This window comes from Panthera leo, chromosome A2 (assembly GCF_018350215.1).
Source record: "Panthera leo isolate Ple1 chromosome A2, P.leo_Ple1_pat1.1, whole genome shotgun sequence".
Taxonomy (NCBI): domain Eukaryota; kingdom Metazoa; phylum Chordata; class Mammalia; order Carnivora; family Felidae; genus Panthera; species Panthera leo.
The window spans coordinates 31,237,726-31,258,846 of record NC_056680.1 but is presented as its reverse complement, the minus strand read 5'-3'; the positions used below and the strand labels follow the sequence as shown (position 1 = coordinate 31,258,846).

The following is a 21,121-nucleotide window of genomic DNA, read 5'->3' as shown; positions in this document are numbered from 1 at the left end:
GACTAACACACATGTGCTCAGAGCGTACACATACACACACACAGGCACGCACGCACGCACACGCACACACACACACAAAACACTAACGAAAGAAAAGCAGTGTGTCACTTAGTTACATGTAGTCTATCGGGAAATCAGGCAACTAGAGAGAAGCAATGCCCACTTCGTCTGTACGAATCCACTCCCGAGACATGAAAAGGGACAACAAGACTTTCACAGAACAGAGGCATCCCTTAAACTGTAAAGGAGGCAGGTTCTAGAACTATTGGCTTGGCAGTGAACCACTTCAAATTATAAAAAGGTATTTACTTTTATTAATTAATAAATAAATACTAGATGATCTCAATTGTACCAAAACAGGATATCAGAAAAAAAGACCTGTGCAAAAATACATATTTAAATATGTACAATTCATTTTTAACAAAATATGTCTTCTGAAATAGGGATACTTCCATATTTATAATAGAACAAGAAATTCCAAAATAAAGATACAAAAGTAGGTTTTGTAGAATTCTTTGTTCATCATTGCAGCACATTTTTTTTTTTTTTTGTAGGTTAAGAAAACTGCAGGAGTTGTCATGAAATTCTATTGGAAAGAATATAAAAATTATCTTGGTTTTAAATTGATACCAAAGTCTGTCTAGAAACAACCCAACCACTGCAAATTTGGTTTTTCCAAGTTAATTTAATTCAAAAAAATACTTGTACTCCCGTGTTTTAAATGGTCTTAATTGTTCATTATAATAAAAAGTAGTTGTAGGAGAAAATAAAATATTTGAACAGTCTAAAATTTAATAGCACTGTTTAGAATAGGTCTGTTTGTGGCAGGCAGAATCCAAAATGGCTAATTTCCTAATCCCGATCATCTGTGTACTACCGGGAGACATAATGAAATTCAATTAAAACCTCAGTCTAAGAAATCAAATGATCAACACTCGCTTATCTAAATATCTACATAATTCTGAATCAACTTGCTATCATGGGTCCTATTCACATCTTTCGGAACAACATGATCTGTCTATAAATTCCATTGCTAAAAGCAACTTTATTTATATCCATCAAGTCCCCTTGGCTCTGAAAATAAATTCTACCCATACCCCATTGCACTTGTTACCCAGGAATCAACTAAAGACGTTTTGATTCCCCCTTACCTCCGTTCTCTCCCTCCACTGGGACGGAACAACCAGACTGATTTCTCCTAACTGCACCAAACTGGCCCATCCACGCACTCTCCTTAATAAGCTCTCCTATAGTATCATTTTTAAAAAATATTTACTGATTGCATAATAAGTGAACAAGATACTCCTCTCCCTTTCCTTTAAAAAAAAAAATCAATAGTTTACATCAATTTATAGCTAAAGTATCTGCATAAAGTTTTTGTTGTCTTACATAATAAGAGTAATTCTGTAGCAATTCACATTATTAGGCTGGTAACCAAGTATTTATTCATTCTACGTGTTGTTGACTTGAAATTCCCTGAAACTGAAGTTTGTAACCCAAAAACTGTAGGGAAAAAAAGGATGCATTGATTTGCTCTGTCCAGGCTCTGCCCAGAACAATGATCAGAGCCTTGGGAAATTTACCCTGTGGTGTTCGGCAACTTTGTGTGTTCTTCTAAGTACAAGTGCCTGGGTTATTTATTGTTTCAGGAGCTGTGAGAGTGGAATCACCAGTTAAAATGCCCCAGCTCATCCCCCAAATTCAATGATACCTTCTTAAGCAATGACGTTTTAACATATTAAGCTCTGTCTTTTGGGATGGGGTATTCAAAAAAAATAAACGAATAACCACGAAGGTCTCCAAATCTCTCTCAGGAAGATGGCTGGCATTAATCCCCAGAAAGGAGGGTCTGTCGGGGAGACACTATTATATGCGTCACAGCATCTGTGCATGGGCACACGTACACCTCTGCCTACTCCCCTCCCTGGGTGCCTGCTCCCCACCCACTGGCATCCAAATGAACACGTGGACAGGAAGGGGAGTGCAGATACACACACAATATGGGGAGCACTCGACACAGAAATTTACAGAGTCCCAGGACAGTATCCACAGAGACTGAGGGTAATGCACAGAGTGCCCTGGAAACATTAAGTATATTAATGACTTAGTGAATGACAGTTTCTGCTGCATCCTAATAATTTCACTTTACAAAGGCAATTTTTTAAAAATGGGAGACTGAGCAGGACAGCCAGCCCAATCTACCATACTGTTTAACATGAAAACTTGAAGGATAAAAAATTCCATCTCTTTGGAAATCTTGGAAAAACATTCCCCCCATAGTGATTTCATCCACCCCCCCCCTTCCCCAACCAAAATTTGGCTTTCCATTATCAAAACTAGTTTGCATTTGCATTTTCTTAAAAAAAAATCACATAGAATTGCTTTTGTACCATGAAAAGTAAGCCTCTAAAATGTCATATACTCGCTTTCTGGGCATCAATGGCTTTAAACCAGTTTGTAAGTTAGAAACTCTTGACAGCTTCTATCCCAAATCACCTGCAAAAGGCTGGGGGAAAACACAGGCTATTTTGTCCCGGTGCCTCACGCTAACGTCCGTATTCCAATCCTGGAGCGTTGCTGTAAGAACCTAACGACCGAGCCCTTCTGTGAAGGGCTGCGCAGGGGGCAGCTCTGCCCTCCTCCGGAAGGCATCTCCAGCTGGGGTACCTAACTGCTGGAGAGGGACCCACAGAAGACAGTGTAAGAAAAACACCTGGGACGGGGAGAGGAGGAAAGGAGAAAGTCTACAGTAATGCTTTTGCCAAGACATGCTCTCCCCCAGCCAATCTACTCAAAGAGCGGCTCCATGATGTGCTGCAAGTTAAAAAACAAAGCAAAAACTTCTCACAGATTGGTAGCAAGCAGTCCAGACCACTTTAACACTGATAAAAGCAATTTCGGTGGCTGAACTTGATCCAGTGTCCTTTACGAGTACTCACTGCTACTGACATAGCTTCAGGGAAATCCTCGTTACAACAACAGCCCGGCAGATTTCTACCCTCGAGGCCCACAGGAGGTTGGGAAAACAGACTCAAAGGCATCGTGGAGTCCATAGTGCTGAGTGGAGGTGTAACTTGTCGTCAAAAGTGTCCAGATTATTCCTCCCCGTGCCATGTTCAGCTGTCAGGGACGTGCCTTTGGCTTTCAAAGAAGAGGGGGTGGGGAAACAATGAAAAGGTAAGTAAGCAGCTGTACGCGGCACTGCCCCGATGCTCAACACGAATATTCCAAAGGCCACGCGCCACTAAAATCTCCAGATGTCAGGGGCAGTCAGCTATAGAACTGGGCCTGAGCTTTCAAAAGCCTTCATCACCCTTGGGCACAATCATTCTAGAAGACTAAGTTTTAGAAAATCGTCTAGAAGAGATGCAGGCCAGGTTTCTAGCTGAGAGAAAAGGCTCTCATGTTTGCCTTTTGGTTTTATCTACTGATTTCATTTCCTTGAAGGTATTCCAGGTTGTCGGCTGAGAACTGAACAAGGTCACGTGGGCTAGCACACACAGGTGTGCAAACTCATACCCAACGCAGTGCCCTTGCCCGGGGAGCGGGAACTCAGATCCCCACTCTCCCACCGTAAGCCCTTGGCTGCAGAAACCGTGAGCACACTAAGGGCTCAGGGGAAGCTGCCAGGCCCCACCTGCCAGGCTTCCCAGTATGTCCCCCGGCATTCCCTGGCATAGAGGGCTTCAACCAGCTCAGTTACCCATTTTAAAATCAGCTCCACAATAAACAGATTTGAGGTTCCTACTTTTCTGAGAGGAGTATTCTTTAAAGCATTTTGGAGTCATGGGTACCTTTAAGATTCTGATGGAAGCTATAGGATCCCTTCTGCAGATAAATGAGCACAGACATAAAAATCATGCAACACGTTTCTGGGGTTTTACCGATCCTCCGATCTCTAGTCATGGGCCACCCGAAGCTTTGTGCAGCGTAATAAAAAAGTTTTCCACTACACAGAGGAAATCTTTCTCAAATACAAACTTAAGTTGAAACAAATTTTGATACCCCAAACTCAGCCTGTCCTAGTGGGACAGAGCCCTCACAGATGGTGGACATCAGAGGCGGCAAACCGCTAAGAGCCGTACTTGGGCAGATGTGTGGGCTATACCAGGTTAAAAAACAAAAGAAAAGTATTGCATAACTTGTAAAAGTGGTCAAACTTCTCATGCAAGTCCAAATCTGCAGTTTCTTTGAAATCAGTAACCAGTTTCTGGGAGCTTCTGCTCTGTGTGGATGGGAGTCCTACTTCCTCATTTTCCACAGGCACTGCTGTGCCCACCAGTCTCTTCCCCTCCTGTCACCTGTGGGGTACTGAGGCCACAGCGATGTCTATGTGAAGACAGACGCACTCAGTAACGTAATGTACTGGGCATCACAGCAAAACGGGACATCCCTCCTCCAGGTTCACACAGAATCAGGAAACTACACTCGGAAGGGGGTTTTTAAAAGATGGCTATACTACTTCCTGCAGTGTTCGCGCTGAATTTTTATGCTCACAAACTATGATGAGTAACTACAAACCAAGAAGTAAAAGCCCATTTTCACATGTCCAGGGACCCCTTGCTCAAAGAGCCAAGCAACATACCAACAACCCCTATAGACTTGAGGCTCATAGAGAAAAATTTAAGCAGTTGCTATTTAAATTCACCGATAATTATGTTCCCTGTACCTTTGGTGCTGGGTATTAATTCACGCAGATATTGGAGGGAAATCTATCACAGAAAGAAGCTTCCCAGTATATTCTGGAGAAGTCCTAACCTGCCATTTGAGTTAAGTTCTGAAGATGAAAAACGAAACAAATCAAAGCAGCCCCCACACTGCAAATCAGGGCTCCGGGGTGATGTTGCTGAAATTCCTGCTCGACAGCAAGGAGAGGAGATCTGCTGATGAGTGAAGAAATGAGAGGAGAGATTGGGACTCAGAGCCAAGGACGCTGGAGGAAGGGGCTCCAGGGGGAAGAGGGTCAGGGGAAACCAGCAACAGGTAGGAGAGTGGGAACAAAGAACACACGAGAGAAAGTCACAGTTCCATATGAACCTGACACCCAGGGAGCCACTGCTGTACAAATGGGCCACGTTCATGTCTCTTTTTAAGCTCTTATATTTGAGATTTTAGTCTTTGTCTCTACCCACACTTACTGTTTTCCTGCCTCCCTGGAAAACCGTGAGGGAACATAAGGACAGAGTCAACCAGAGAATGAGAAATTCTTTGATGGGAAAATTATTAAAAGGTCTTTAAAATTTAAACCATCCCTTTCTAGACCAGTGTGACTGCAGGCCAGCTTTCTCCAGAGGAACAAACTAGAGACGCACTCTCCAGGAAGACACGGCCTGCCTTCCTCCCCAGGCAGTGGCACGGGACGTGCCCCCCAGGGCTGCGCTCACCGGCCGCGGAGGGGACGCTGCCGTCCTGCAGGCTGGGCAGCTTCTGCAGCCCTATCTGCTAAAACACACTTCGTGGTTTCCTTACCCAGGAGCATCTTCCAAGTCATGAGAAATTCTGGTAGATACACTGTTTTACCTTCACATGGCCGTGAACACTTCCTTTTTGAAAGGAGACCACAAAGCTGGACACGTGTTTACAGGCAAACTAACCAACCCTGCCACGCACGTCCGAGCTGGTGCAAGAGTTCAAGGGAGAGGAAACGGGGGCGTCCCCACGGGGCTCACAGTCCATGTCCTACCTGATGAAGGAGGGAACTGTTCGTCAGTCCTTGTGCCCCTGGGCTGGCGCCCGCGTGTTTCATGTGCACGTTGTTCATGGCTGGCAATTTGGCAACCTTAGTGGGTTTGCTGCTGCCGTTGTTGACGCTGCTTGAGCTGGGCGAGCACTTTCTTTTCTTTCCTATGAGTCTGTCTAGAGGAGTGTGAGAGTGTGAGTAACTGCCGTGGGAGTTGACGGGCAACTCGCTGGACTGGTGAATGAACGGGCCAAGAGAAAGCGTGGAGTCACTGCTGTTCACCATCACACTCATCCTCTTGATGGACTCAGCGGGGCTCCCACCGGGGGGGCCCCTCCCTGACTGGTCGTGCCGGACACTCACCGAGTTCGCTTTAGTAACCACACAGTTGAGGCCGATGCCGTGGGAAGATGTGACCGTTGAGGGGTAGGGAGGCCCAGAGTGTGCCATACAGTTTTTCCTAAAAGACTCCATGGAATGAGAAGAAGAGGAGGAGGAGGAAGAGGAGGAGGAAGAGGAGGAGGAGGAGTGGACTGACAGTGGGGAGCTATTTTTGCGCTTCTTTCCTGAGCCGCCGCTGGTACTGCTACTGGCATTGTGACAGTTAGTGCTGTTACCAGAAGGCTCCTTGGGCCTCAAAGACTTGCTGGATTTCAACTTCTGAGGTTTTCTGGACATAGGGGAGGAGGGGACTGAGGAAAGGCCGGAGGGTGTGGAGGGGGAGGAGGACGAAGAGGACACTTGTCTGGATTGCATACTGCACACAGGATCCATTGCCCCGGAAGCGGCGGGCTGTGCGTTCAGTGTGGTTCCATGAGCTGGTGCCGCTCTGCTGTTTGGGGAGATGCAGGTGGACGAGAGCAGGACTGGGGACGTAGACACAGTGGCCGCTGCCAGATAGCTGACCCCACACTGCGATGTGGGCACAGAGTTTGTCCGGTGAGGAACACGTGTGGAGACGGGTGTTGTGGTGCTGGGCACTGGTGGGATTTTCCTGCAAAAAGAGGGGGCAGTGAGTAATCATCAGCAGAGCCCTTCACGGAAACGCGCAGAGGGGTGACCCTTCACCTCTGGCACTGAGCAGCACACACCCGTCAGAGGATCAACCTGAAACGCATAGCCGATCCTGCCGCTTCTCTGCTTCAAATTTTGCAAGGCCTTGCCGGGGCTCTCAGAACAATGGCGTGGAAAGCCCTGTGTGCCTCACCTACCACCGGTCCCCAGCCTCACACTGCCTCCTAGATTCCACCCAGCGACCCTTCTTACATCGCAACAACAGGCCTGGACGTGAGGCCCTGTCCATCTTCCGCCTACAATACTCTGACCCCAACTTCTGCTCAGCTCGTACTTTCGGCCCACCATCACTTTCTTAGGAAATCTGTCCTGACCACCCGGACTCGCTTGGTTTTCCAGAGACTCACTCTGCCAGTTCCCAGACTTGGGGGAACTCAAGGCAGCTTCCACACGTAACTGTGGATCACTAACTTCTCTAGAGAGCAGGGCACACCTTATTTAAAACTGTGCCCACAGCGCCTGCAGTACAGAAGGTGCACTAATGTTGAGAGAATTCACGAACAAAGAGGAGAAAGGAAGGGCAGAACAATTTCATAGCAACTGCTAGGTCCTAACTTCAGGCCTGAAGCACATCTCAGGGTTTCCAGCCACAATGATGGCACAGTGTATTTTGTTACTAATGTCCGGGCAAGGGACCAACCTGGGGATTAGAGAGTCATTCAGATGGCAAACCAGGGAGGCCTCTTTCCATTTTTGCTACGATTCTAACATGTGACAGCACCAAAATTTCAAAAACCCCTATGGCAGAACCAACAGCGAGGTAGCAACACAGACAATGGCCTGAATGGAAGGCAAGTGCCAAGACCGGCCTGGTCCTGACTTCACAGGGCAAGCAACGGCTGAACCAGTCGCTGCACCAGCTAGGGTTCCGGCTTCTCATCTTCCAAGTGAGACTTGTCCTAAACTGCTGCCAAAGTGCTTTCCAGATGCTTTTTAAGGCCTGTAACTATTAATAAAAAGAACTATTTACTGTATTTGTCCCAGCTATAACCCCCCCAATCAGGAGTGTAGCTCTGGCCCTAGAGATCCGTCCATCCAGACCGACCACACCCAAGTCCCTGTGGGGTGGGGTCCAGATGAAAGAAGTTTCTCAGTCTCTCTGGGAGATTCCAACAAGAAGCAAAGACCGAGAAGCTGGGCTCTATCCCCATACTACTCACAGAGGACAACCACGGACAGTACCTGAAAGGCTTATGAGAAACGATGAGTCCCTGCGCCCCACCCAGACCTACTTCATCAGAATCTGGATCTCAACAAGATCCCCAGGCAATCCGTGGGCACTGGCACCTCTGAGAAGCCCTGCTCTAAATGGAGGCGTGTAGCACTGCTCGGGCTCACTGGGAGCACTGACTTCGCACGGCCACCAGGTGGCTTAGGGAAACGAAGCCTAAATATCAGGCAGCTAGAACTAAATCCTGGGAAAAGGAAAAGCTTCCATACAGGGAGATATGTGGATCTCTCTGCACAACATATTGGTCCCTGGTAAAAAAGCTCTCTTAGGTCATTCATTACCTTTTGCGTAAGGATGAGACAAATAAAGAATATGTAGTTGTACTGATCTACGTCCATACAAATCAACTCTGCAAAGATATACAAGCAATTAATAAAAATGCTTCTGTCTGGGGGTAGTGGTGGCGGGGAGGGTGGGCAACAGGAATGTGGGGGCCAGGGGGACTAAAACCTTGAACTGTATACCTCTTCATATTCATTTTTTCTTTTTTTTTTTACCCAAGTGAATTTATTACCAATCTGACAAATTCTGTAACCTCGACATTGCCCCCTATTCCACGCCCCACCAAAGAAAAAACCTTTTGCTGATGATCCCATCCCTTCCTTAAGGAATGTGGAATCATGGTCCCCAGTCAAGGAATCATGGTCCCCAGTCAAAAGTGGACAAGCACTTGACAGAAATCACAGAGTTTGGAACTGGCCTTTGCGGTCCTGGGCATGCTCCAGAGGAAGTGCTAGTCCAATTTGACCACTGTCCAGATTCCTATATTGAAGATGACTTATTTCACTGTCATACTCAAATCCCACTTCCACATATCCTTAGCTGCAATAGGTAACTGAGCAGTAAGGAACTAAGGAGGGTGGCACCCAAACCAGGGGTCCTCCTGGAAGAGAGGACTTTTGGCTGAGCCAGCAGGATGGAACTTGGACCACTTTGGGAGTTCTGTCGAGTGCATCAAAGATGCCACCTGAGGACTGTTCTCCTGCAGTTGAGAAGTGCTCAGCTCCTCCCACCAAATCTCAGGGGCTGCCCGAGAAGCTTGCCTGCAGTGGCCAGCCTCACTCGCGGCACCTCACTCCAAGCTACTGTCTGCCCCAGGCCTGTGTGCCAGCTCATCACTGAGCAAAACATCTGTCTCTGCTGTACTGGCCTTTTTTTAAAACCCAAGTTCATGTTAGCGGAAAGGCACGATTTCCTCTTTGCTAGGAACAAGTGATTGATAAGGTCGTCGGCCTCTGACAGAACAAAGAGAGAGACGGTGGAGGCAACCTCATGATCTTGTGTCTTCCCAGGTTCACTGCAGAAAGAGGACAACCCCCCCCCCCCACAAGCCACTAGGAACTGAATCCATATGCACCCCAACTGCTGGCCATGAACCACTTCTCAGGATAATGGGAAAAAGTCATTCTGAGGACACTTCTAAACTCTTAGGAATGCACTAAATCCACATTTCAGGGTGCTCAATGAGCTCCCCAAGTCCTGGTGGGCAATCTCAAGAAATACGAAGCTGAGATTTCACGTATTTGGGGGTTTTCAGATGTTGACAGACTCCTAGAATCCCAACAAACCAGTGCCCCGTTTTTCCTGAGCAAGGGCAATGTTCCTTCATAAAGAAGAAAGAGGAGCCTCTTATCTAGTAAAACCCAGGAAGAAATGTGAAATTGAAAAGTAGAGCACCACTGCTCTGTGTCTGATTTTCTAAGTGAATAAACTCAAGTCCTGTTCATGATCACGGAGGCGGTTCTTCAGATTGCGGACTATCCAAGGCCTCTGACCAGCTTCCTTTGACTTTATCAGGAAACCAAGGCAGCAAGGCAAGTGGATGTACTGGCAGAGTCTGTTCAGGGAGGCTCTAGTAAATGATGCCCAAATGGAGAATATGGAATGACATGTGAATTAGTGGACAGCCCCTTGGTTTAACAAAACTCAGTATTTCCAAAAGTAGGTTCCACCAAACGTTAAGTTCCCAAAGATACTCCCCTAAAAGATGTTCCCAGGTCAAAAGAGCTTGGGAGATGTTCCACATTATAAATAATATCTCCTGCTTTGAGAGGTATAATGAACAGTGTGCCCCCTAAAGACTCTGAGAAGTCCCGCAGTAATGAAAACTATGTCACTTGAGAAAAAGCTGACCCTTCTGGCCATGGAACTCTTCTTCCACTTAAAATCCCATGTAGGAAATACCAGCCCACATACAGACACACAAGATGACCATCTTACACTGTAAATCAGAACACATGGCTCCACTTCCTGAGGCCCTCAGCAGCTCCCCACTGTACTCAGAATCAATTTCAGGGTCATCTGGCCCCTGCCAGCTTCTTAGGTCTCATCTTGCACCATGATCGCTTTCTTGCTTTTTTCAGACAAGTATGATCTTTTCTGACTCAAGACCTTTGCACACATGGTTCTTTCTGCCTGCCCCACCATCCCCTGGCTGCCTTTTCTCACCCTTCTCTCCATCTCTGCTCTAGGATCACTTCTTCACCGAGGTTTGCCCTGAATCTCTCCAGCTTGTTGTTTTTCCATCTTAGCTCTTTGTTTGCAACCAAACTGCCTCTGGGTCTAAACCCTGGCCCTACCACCAACTTGCTGTGTGACTTCTCAGTTTCAGTATCTGTAAAGTAGGGATAATCGAGGTCACCAGAGGCAGCGCCTTGTGAAAATTAGATGCAAGTTGCCTGGCACACAGTAAGGTCTCAGTAAGTCTCAGTGATTGTTAGAGCTTCCATGATCTCCCTTATGACGAGCTATAACCCCTACTGATTCGCTGTTTGGTGGTTTTTGTGCCCCCCTCCCCCGAATGCAAACCCCACACAGGTGGAAACTCCCTCACTGCCTGGAACCCCAGCATCCAGAGCAATACATATTTGCTGAAAAGACTGAATGAATAAATGATGAGGGGCCTTCTCAGGGATAGTCAAAGGCCACGTTTTCATTTCAGATAAGCTTATCTTCATTAGACCAGTCCCTTAAGACATAAAGAGGATGCGGCCCCAGGTGAGGTCAGCCCCCTTTTCCCACCCCAGAGGCGCTGGGACAGGCACTCACTTCCACAGCTGCGCGTTCAGATGCTTCTCCACCATGAGGTTGAGGGCGCAGCGAAGCCGGTTCCACCTGGAGTCAAACACGTAATAGCCTCTTCCAATCTGCCGGCTCCCGAATGTGCAAAACTGCAAGAGAGGACACACCATGCGTGCTTGCTAATCCCGGCAGCGGCACGGCCTGTCTGTGATCTCTCTCCTTCAGGAGAGAAGACAACCACAGAAGAACTTGCACTCTGTGTATCACAGGCTGCGAAGCACAAAAGTGACGATGCCCAGCCCTGAGTTCCACGGAAGACAAAGGCAAAAGCCAGAGGTGTCCCAGGACTGAGTGCGTGCCGCCTCTGGGACACCCTGTTCTGAGCTGCTCTCACACCCTGACCACGTCTCACACACACACGCACTCACACCAAGATCCCTGGCAACCACCCCCCCCCCCCCCGCCCTCAGTGCCCTGTCTCCGCTGTGTGGGGAGGGTCAAGTCGGGGGTGCATGTGGAACTTACAGATGCTGGCTGAGGATGATGACCTGAATAATGACAGTCCAGTTTTTCAACAGACTCTTCTTTGTCATCGCCTTCTCCCTCCTCACTGGATAACCGAGAAGCTGGCTCAGTGGCAGACAGGGGAGGGTGCGGAGATTCATGGACTGGAGGAGGGTCAATGGGGGCACTCCCGCCTTGCTGTGCAGGGCAGCCTGGAGGCCTTGGTGAGTAGAAAGTGCAGCACCGATCAGATCACACGTCCGGCAACCAGCCACCTCAACCCAGATATAACAACGTGCCCAAGACCGCCTAGGGAGGCCTGGGGTCCCCCACTAGCACTGGGGCAACAGATGTTGATCAGGTGGCGTGGGAGCGAAGAATCCACTCTCCCAAACCGCATGGTGTCACATGAAGTTGTATGCCAGATCTACCCAAAGGAACTTATAAAGGGTTCTCCCTTCTACAGCCACCTGGGTGGCTCAGGGCCTCTTGTATTCTCCCCAAAGAAGGGGAAATAGAATTTAAGAGAATTCTTTCTTTGATTCCTCCTCAAATTTCACCTGGATGACGGTTACGGAGGCAATAAACTCAATAGCTGGCAATGTGCTCCGCACCCGAGAGGGACAGGAGGCGCTCAGAGGAGGACACAGCATCACTGCTTTACGTGGACCATCTACGGCCTACCGCCAAGAGCGGCACGGAGTGCTTCCTACAGGGATACATGCCCGATGATTCTAGAATTAGGCTGACTTTTGCATCGACGGAAAAATTTCAATGAGAAGATGGACGAAGGAAGGCTGTGCCAAGGAACTGACAGCCCGGGCTCGGCCACATTCTCGGGAGCTACCTCCAAGGGTGCCCCCCCGGGCTGCTCACACCCAGGGCTCACATCGGGGCAGGCCCGCGAGCGGGGAGGTGAGGCACAGCAACCAAGAGTTGGCACGTTCCTAGGCCGAAGTTCTTGCTGCCGGTGGCCGACAGTGAAGGCCCTCATTCTTGACACTTTTCTCTTCCCTTTCTCTCTGGAAATTTGGTACAGGGTCCGTGACTTTAACTTCGTTAAATACACAAGCGCAAATGCACATGTACCACCTTCACTGTCCCTGAGGTATGGAGGGAAGTTCTCATAAGACATTCTGGTCCACTACTTATTAAATAGCTAAAATGCCTAATATGTGCTTAGGCCAAGGTCCCAAATGAATGAATGAAAACATAGGTTGATAAAGGGATGCTATAAAAACTCAGGCTGAATGCCTATCCCCAGCAAGGCCTCCCACTGCCGTATTTTTGCAACAAGTGAGACAAATGAATGGGAAACTACTGCCAAAGCCATGTGAAATATTCCAGTCACTAACCTGCGGTCAGCACCCGCTTTTGGGCCCTGCTCAGGGGGGTTAAGAATAGACACCTGACACTGAGCAGAGGTGGAGATCACTCTTGCTTCATCGTGCTGCTTGCATTTGGCCCAGAAGAGCCCTGGTTGGAAGTTACTGATGAACTCGACAATATTTTTTCCCTCAAAACCCAATTAGAAAAATCTCTCATCTTCTTAGAGTGAGCCTGATGTACACTCCTCGATCTCATAACTGCACTGGGGGTTCACAGTGTCTGCCAGTCTGTTCTTTAAAGGAAGGACAGAGCTGGAGGGTTTGACTTACCTTGGAAGACTGGGGGTGTGAGGTTTAGGTTTACTAGCTACGAAAGGCTTTGATTCAGAAGGAATCACTCCGTGAGAGTTTTGGTGTGGCTCCTGTGGAGGTCTAGGAGGGGCGGGATGCGGGTCCCTGAGAGGCTGCGTTGGTTGCTGACAGTCCGGATGGCGAATCGATTCCTTTTCCCTGGTTTTGTTTTTGTGCTCGGCTAATAACACATCAAATCGTTTTCTTCTACCCTGGACAGCCCTCCGCTGAGTTAAGGAATGTGTCTACAGACCAAAAAAATAGAAAAACTGAGGAATCTCAGTAATAATTTTTCTCTATCATATATCCAAAAACACCATTACCAATTAAAAAAAAAAAAAAACAAAACAACAAGAAATCTGGACCATCAGCATAAAGGCTGTTCACTATCTGATAAGCTAAAAATCATAGGACGGTGACCTTTTTTCTTTAGCTAGAGTAGAAGCACATATCTGGTGAGGCTATTTCCACAGAAGAAAAAAGGAATGTTAGTTGTGCCACCGGGTATATAAGTGAATGGCAAACAGTGGAAACGAACAGGTGACATTGCCATTGTAACAGTTTACTTATTGGGGCTCTTACCAGCTCAAACAGAAAAATCCTTTTCTGGGCCATTTACATTTTAAGTATTAAAAGGGAAGAAACGGTTATGCCCTAAAATGTACTGGCTCAGTCAGTAGAGCATGTGACTCTTGCTCGTGGAGTTGTGAGTTCAAGCCCCACGTTGCCCATAGAGCTTCCTTTAAAAAAAAAAAAAAAAAAAAGTGTCCTTTTCCAGTAACAGCTAGAAAGTAAAAATTAGACAAGTGTTTCTCTCTATTCCAGGGAAAATGCCATGTCAAGAGAAAATGGCTCAAAGCATCTTGCAAGCAGGGAAGTATCCTGCTTTGGTTGAGGAAGCCTGGGGAGACACAGAGACTACAAAGCCACGAGGAGAAAGGCTGTGAACACGAAGGGGCAATGAAGCAGAGTGAATCCCTATAAACAGACACTCACTATGGAAATCAAGAAGATGGAGAGACAGCACTTCTACAGCTAAGACATCCATTTCAGAGTTGGGAGATGGGCACATCGAGGAAAAGAAAAATCATGCCAACAGGGTAACTAACATAACCCCCTGCTTGAGGCACATAAACCAAATGCATTTGATAATTCCTGTTTTTGTTTGTTTGCCTTTTCAGGCTCCCTTGGGACTAACACTATTCCTAGAAGAAGATAAAATCAAGTTAACCTGACTATTCCTTACTGCTGGGGTCTTAAGTCTGTCAAAAATGTAAGTAGACAGTGACCCCAAATCACATACCGTAAATACAAGTTAATTCATCTATAGATTTCCTTCACTCTTTTATGTTACAAAAGTAACACAAATTGTACTCTGTGTGTGTTTATGGTCCTACACATTATACAAATGTATTGCTGCTCTATAAGCTTTTATGTTTGATATAATTTAGGGGTTGGAGGGGAATTAGGCTTTAACTGTCCTTCTGCAATTCAGTAACAACCTACCTCCTGACTGGACACACTGAACATGAGGTCTGCTCAAAATTTAACCTGCCAGAGATAGTTACATCAGTGACTTTAGTTTCTTTTTAAACTTTCACTTTATTTCCTTTAATAGGAAATATATCCATAAGAAAGTAACCTAAATGAAGATAAGGAACTTTGTTTTGTTCAGTGCTGTACTAGCTACCTACTAGTGCTCTGGGCACTCAGCAAATGCTTCAGACAAAAAGTATATAAAAATAATGGCCCTCTAATATGTGTTGAATGAATGAATGAACATATAACATCACTGGTCCACCTGCCTATCTCTCTGGACAGATGTCGAAGCATCTGACTCTGAACGTCCCTTAGTACTTAACATAGCAAAGTCAAGCCAAGAAAGGAGGCAGAGATGACCAATATTTTCCCAGCTTGGTTTGAAGACTAAATTGGAAGGATTTCCGCTGAGCCCCTCACTCCTGTCAGAACTCTTCAGGGCTACCCAAGTACCACGCAGCCACGACTGGGTACGTAACGGGGTCCTCTATTCCTCGTGGCTCACTGCCGCCCACTCCTTTCATACAAAGTGCCTCTTCCTCTTGCTCTTCAACCTCCTGGCTGGCCTTTCAGGTCCTAACGTGTCTGTTCTGCCCCATCACAGAATATTTACACATGCTGCTTAATGGGCTTCTAACACCCCTCTTCACCCAGATAAATCATGTTCGTTTCAGCCCAGCTCTGCTACGGCAAAGGACACTTCCCTGGCTCAGTCCCCCTACTGATGGCTGTCATAACACAGGCCTCCTTCCTTTCTATTACTCAGCAGTGGTCACTTCACACATACATGAGTGATCATGAAGTTAACCTCCATCTCGTTCACTGGACTGTAAGCCCCTCAAGGCTAGGGACGGTGTCTGGATTCTGTCAAAGCGTGTGTCCACTGAGACCCAGAATGAGGCCTGTGCTCGAGATATATGCAGAACTTTCTACAATGACTGAATGGGCAAGAATACCAGAGCCAGAATCTATTTGTATGGAAGACAGAGAGGACAGGACACAGGACATCAGACAGACAAGGAAGCGAGGAGATGACAGCGAGGGTGGCAGGCAGACAAGAGGGAACGAGTGACAGGGGCAGGCAGCACCAAGTCCCCTGACACTGAAGAGGAAGGACTACATTGTCGGTCTGAGGCAGGAGAGACCTGGGCAGCATGGTGGGAGACACTCAGCAGAGGCACTCAGGCATGGGCAGCCCTCCACAGCTTAACAGGTTCAGGCCAAAACAGAGGCAGGGAAAGGAAGAAGCAGGGACAAACAGAACACAGGAGGAAAGGAAGGGCAACCTGTGCAAGGCCAGGCTTGCCAGTTCTATGCCGAACTCACGACACACCAGGGCTGCAGATACATGCTCACACAGAGACGACACCCGAAACAGAATACAAGGAGAGCACGCACGACTTGGAAAGGGAGATAGGAGAACACCGCAGGATCCACATGAAGCCTGTTTACCCGTCAATAAAGGTTCGGGAGGAAGGCTGGTCAGTCTTGCACATTATGTATTGATAAAGCTTTTGGCTCACCAGCATGCCCCACCAGAGCTGACTGAAGGAAGGCATCTTGGATAAACTAAGCATCCTTCATTGACCTCAGGCACCCTAATATCGGGAAACCCATGTACTGAGAGCCAGGCAGGCGGGAAGACGGCCGAGAGCAGTCGGCAAGCTGTGATCGTAGCGTGGCACAGGGCTGAGGCCTGCCCTCACAAACTCCCTCAGGGGCAGCTACACTGGGGCATCTAGTTCCACAGAGCTCGAGCGGTTACCTTCAAACAAGAGACCACTACAGGTGCTCAATAAATATAAAAGCAATCTGTCCTGAGATAGGAGTTTTTAGCCTAGAGATTCAAGGGTGGGAGGTTTGGGGTAAGGATATCTGTGAACCCTGAGACGGAATGCCAATTTCAGAACATCTGTGTGTATGTATTTTCTCCTTGGGGAAGGTGGTCTGTAATTTTTTTTTAATTAGATATTTAAAGGAGCTCTTAGCCAGCGCCTTTCCTCTAAAGATTCAGAACCACTGTTGTAAGATAAAATCTACATGCTAAAATTAAATTTGACATTTAAACTAAAATAAGAACCACTTAGGGGCACCTGGATGGCTCGGTTGGTTGGGCCTCCAACTTTGGCTCAGGTCATGATCTCGCAGTTCATGAGTTCAAGCCCCGCGTCAGGCTCTGTGCTGACAGCTCAGAGCCTGGAGCCTGTTTCGGATTCTGTGTCTCCCTCCCTCTTTCTCTCTGCCCCTCCCCTGCTCATGCACACTGGCCCGCTCTCTCTCAAAAATAAATATTAAAAAAAAATTTTTTTTTAAATAAGAACTACCTAGAAACAACATTTCTGGAGCACTCAGTCTGTTAAGTGTCTGACTGGCTCATGTCACCATCTCGCAGGTCATGAGTTCAAGCCCCGCATCAGACTATCTGCTATCTGCACAGAGCCCACTTTGGATCCTCTGTCCCCCTCCCACTCTGCCCCTGCCGTGTCTCGCTCTCTCTAAACAAACACTAAAAAAAAACAAGAAACAACACTTCCACTTTCTGAAGATTTTAACATTCCTCCGTTAGGGGGTGGAATGGGGCCTGAAGTCCTTCATCCAAACATAATCTTCGGTAAAATTTAAAATAATACACCAAAAATTTTATTAATTTTTAGAAAACACAATTTTTTACAGTTTTCACCCCCTCCATCAAACAAGGGTTTTCAAGTTATTTTAAAGCACTGATTCTCAATAGTTTTTGGACTCTTCTGAAGGATAGCTGGGGATACTCTCCAGAGAAACGTATGTAAGCATATGTGCTCATTTATGTAGGGGTTCCACTGACGCCAGCCCATTTCAACTCTTATTTTGCAGCAAATATACCACCTTATTAGCATACTGGCATTTTAAAGGAAAACTCAGGACAGAAAGGAGGATGGTAACATTTTCGTAGTTTATACGTAAGTTAGACTGTATGTTACATAGTATTTTTCTGGAACTGGAAAAATAAGTATCTCAAAATCAGATTATTTTAAAGTGGCTCTTTAAAATTTAAGAGCCACCGATTGCACAAGCATTTTTATTTTAATGTTTGTTTTTGAGAGAGAGAGACAGAGCGTGAGCAAGGGAGATACAGAGAGAGGGAAACACAGAATCCGAAGCAGATTCCAGGCCCCAAGCCGTCAGCGCAAAGCTCGACGCTGGGCTCGAACTCAAGAACTATGAGATCATGACCTGAGCTGAAGTCGGACACTTAACTGACTGAGCCACCCACGTGCCCCTACATGAGCATTTTAAGAGTATTCACACATATACCAAGGAAACTTCTGGACTTATTTTCAATCCACACAATTTAAACCACAGTAAAGGGTAGGCTCTCATTTTAAATCTCTCTGAAGAAATACTTTCAGTCTTCAAAAATAACAGACTGATTAGGAAACAACACTATTCCCCTGGAGAGGACACTGGAAGCAAAACGTCTCTTACAGTGGCAGTTTGTAACAAAAGGCTCCACGTTTCCTGAACGCGAGGCGTACTTCGTCCCTTCATCTACAATACCCACAACGCTCCACGGATCAGATCCCCTCTTGGGGCAATGCCATCGATCCCAGCTCCTTGCACTCACTCACCAGTGCGCCCAGCCCTGTTGAGGAGCCCACCTACCTTGCATGTCAAAGACCGGGTGCAGGGCTTCTTGGTGTCGAGATCAATGACCCCACAGTGTATGTCAGGATCAAACTCTCTTTCTGCCAAAAGCACACAGACATTACAATGGGCTCATCGATGGGCTCATCCTTCATTAGTTTTGACAACAGTAGAACGATTCTCAAAACAGGCACATTCTAACTTGAATAAAATCTACGACATCATCAATAAATATAAAATAGACAACGTGCGAGTGCTGCCAAGCCGCAGCAAGAGACGCCACAAAGAGCGCGGGGGACTACTGCCATCGCTTGACAGGAAAGGAAGTGTGCGTGTCAGCGTTCCTGCCGCGCTCCATTCAGAAAGACACCGCTCGAAAGCTATTTTTACATCACCCACAGACAAGTGTACTTTAAAAGCAAGAGTGAAGAGCAAAGGCAGAGCACCTAAGGAACTTCCACGTAAAGCTGAAGCTGACCAGTTTTGAAAAAGCGGACCTGCAGACAGCAGTCCATTTGCTTCCTCGTGAATAGCCAATTACATACAGAGAAACACGAAGAGAAAAAATGTGAAGTTACCTGATAATCTCTTATTTAAAAATTTCCTGTTACTGGAATTATCTTCAGACTTTTTTTCCAGAGTGGATGGTGCGGGAAGCCCTTTGCCATTCAGAATCTGTCCAGGTGAAGGCAAGGTTGGCTTTGGTATCGAGGGGCAGTTAAGGCCAGGCTTGACTGAGGAACTCACAGTAGCAGGACAGGTCGGCCCCACCGTAGATTTCAGTAGTGTGCCGTCCATCTTCGGATGAATCTTCTCCACTTTGACAGAGGGCGTCATGCTGTCACAGGGGGAAGCGGAACATCAGCACCCGAGTGCGCCAGCAGCCCCAGGTAAAGGGTGAGCTAGAGGGCTGAAGTCAGAGCCCGGATCTACCCACGCCCTGCACAGGGCTAGGCTCCCAAAGGCGACTTCTGAAAATGTGTCAGGACTACCCAGTAAACTCAGTACAATTCACGTTCATTCAATCTAGAAGCCCTTCTGGTGAGGCAAAAAAACTCCAGCGGACCATCGGATTGACGTGGTCTTTCATCATCCAGGACAATCTTACGCATGAGTCCACAGGGGAACTAAGCCTGATACCCAACTCAATTCCTGCAAGACGCAAAACGGCAAAGGGTCTAAAAGGACCAGAGACTATCTGTAAAACCTTTAGAGAATATCTTCAGAGAACTATCATTTTAAAGAAAGGATCCATCAAAACAAATCAAACTGAGTGAACAGGGGCAAGAATAACTGGAGTTAGATAGTATGTCCAAGAAATGTCACTAAAGACATACATGAATTCAAATGAGCCTAACCAGATCTCTGAGAAGAGGCTCTCTGCCCATCAGTGAGGGACACCCATGTTTAGTTATGTAATGTGTCACTGAAGTGATAATTCTCTAGTCTCTGAAAAAAGTTTCTATAATAAGAGTTCATAATATAAGTGTCTGGCACACAGCTGGTGAGCACTGAATACCTGTGCCACTAAGAAAGAATTAATTTTTCTGGGAATCTTACTGACACTAGCATTTGGATGGCAAATGTTGGTATGGAGCTACCAGTTGGCCTGGTCCCCCTCTTAAACCCAGCTCCAAATAAAGAAGATTCAGACTGATGAGGTTTTCTAAACTTTGTTCAGTAGAGTCCGTGCTCAAACAGCTGTTAAGCTGGCGAGTGACTTACACATAGCACTGGCATTTTCTTTGGCTTTCGGAAAGGTCCAGGAACAAAAGCCAAGCTTGCTGTACTTGTACTTCTGACAAATGAGCAGAGGCTGGGGGGGGGGGGGGGGGGGGCGGGGCTTAGCAACCAGGACAAACAGCACCAAACAGCTGTACCTGGAACAGCCCGACAGCAAGAGACGCACTGCAAGAAGCGATGGCCTCTCCCAGCTGGCAAGGTCCGTGAGCGGCAGCAGGTGCTAGATACTGCCCTGAGATTAGCCAGGTTAGCAGACCTTGGGACGGAGATGTGGGGCATACCCTCCAAAGGGAGGCAGGCCAGGGAAAAGCCACCCGCCACCAGGGCTGAGGGCTACCATGACGAGGCAAGATAGGTTTCTGTGGAGTACGTGGCTGAGCCCTCACGTGACCGCACGGCGCCTGGCAGCCTACAAATCCACTGTGCAAACGTGCCAAAGCCTTGCCTTGTGGTGTGAACTTCCTCTGGTCTTCCCTCATCACTATTGTGATGTGAACCCAAGACTGGCGGGGGGTGGGGTGAGGAGGGGATGGGAGGAAGGCATTGTTTCCCTGTCTGCTTTGCAGGCTCCAGAAAATCCCAGAACAGCATCTGGGATTCACCTCACTTTTTTATTCCTACCGTTATCAATGGTAGCAGCAGAAGCACCAGTGTCCATTCATTTACTGTCTCCTATGGGTCAGACACGACGCCAGGCGCTTGAGACTGCTGTATTAATTCTACTTCTCCCAATAACTGCACACTGGCTGTTACTCTCCAACTGTGAGAGCAACGGGGCCTTGTTCAAAGCCCTGCAGTTAGAAAGTGATAGAAAGGGCGTGTGAACCCAGGCCTGTCTGCCTGCAGAGTCTGGCTAAAGCTCCTCGACCGCATTACGTGTCCTTCATCCTTATCTGCAAAATGGGCATAACAACCAGACCTGTTTCATAAGGTTGTTGTGATAATGAAATGACAGCCCACAAAAAGAGCCAAGTTTCCACAGCTGGCGCACAAGAAAGAGTCAATCAGTAAGTACCGCTGACCTTA

General features: G+C 47.2%; 1 protein-coding gene across 7 annotated transcripts in view; it reads right to left on the bottom strand.

Annotated features, from left to right (window-relative positions):
- Nucleotides 1-826: 826 nt before the first annotated feature.
- The window catches only part of ATXN7 (ataxin 7), a 141,101-nt gene continuing 120,806 nt past the window's right edge, over nucleotides 827-21,121 (bottom strand). For 6 of the 7 annotated variants that reach the window (XM_042929896.1, XM_042929895.1, XM_042929897.1 and 3 more), the window contains 7 exons: nucleotides 18,931-19,190; nucleotides 18,371-18,453; nucleotides 13,169-13,434; nucleotides 11,532-11,730; nucleotides 11,034-11,155; nucleotides 5,684-6,674; nucleotides 827-3,141 (listed from right to left, as the gene is read on the bottom strand). In XM_042929896.1, the coding sequence (XP_042785830.1) occupies nucleotides 3,124-3,141; nucleotides 5,684-6,674; nucleotides 11,034-11,155; nucleotides 11,532-11,730; nucleotides 13,169-13,434; nucleotides 18,371-18,453; nucleotides 18,931-19,190 (1,939 nt within the window). In that variant the 3' untranslated portion in view covers nucleotides 827-3,123. Of the gene's footprint in view, nucleotides 3,142-4,816; nucleotides 4,884-5,683; nucleotides 6,675-11,033; nucleotides 11,156-11,531; nucleotides 11,731-13,168; nucleotides 13,435-18,370; nucleotides 18,454-18,930; nucleotides 19,191-21,121 lie in introns of all 7 variants that reach the window. The other variant, XM_042929901.1, reaches the window with a different exon arrangement.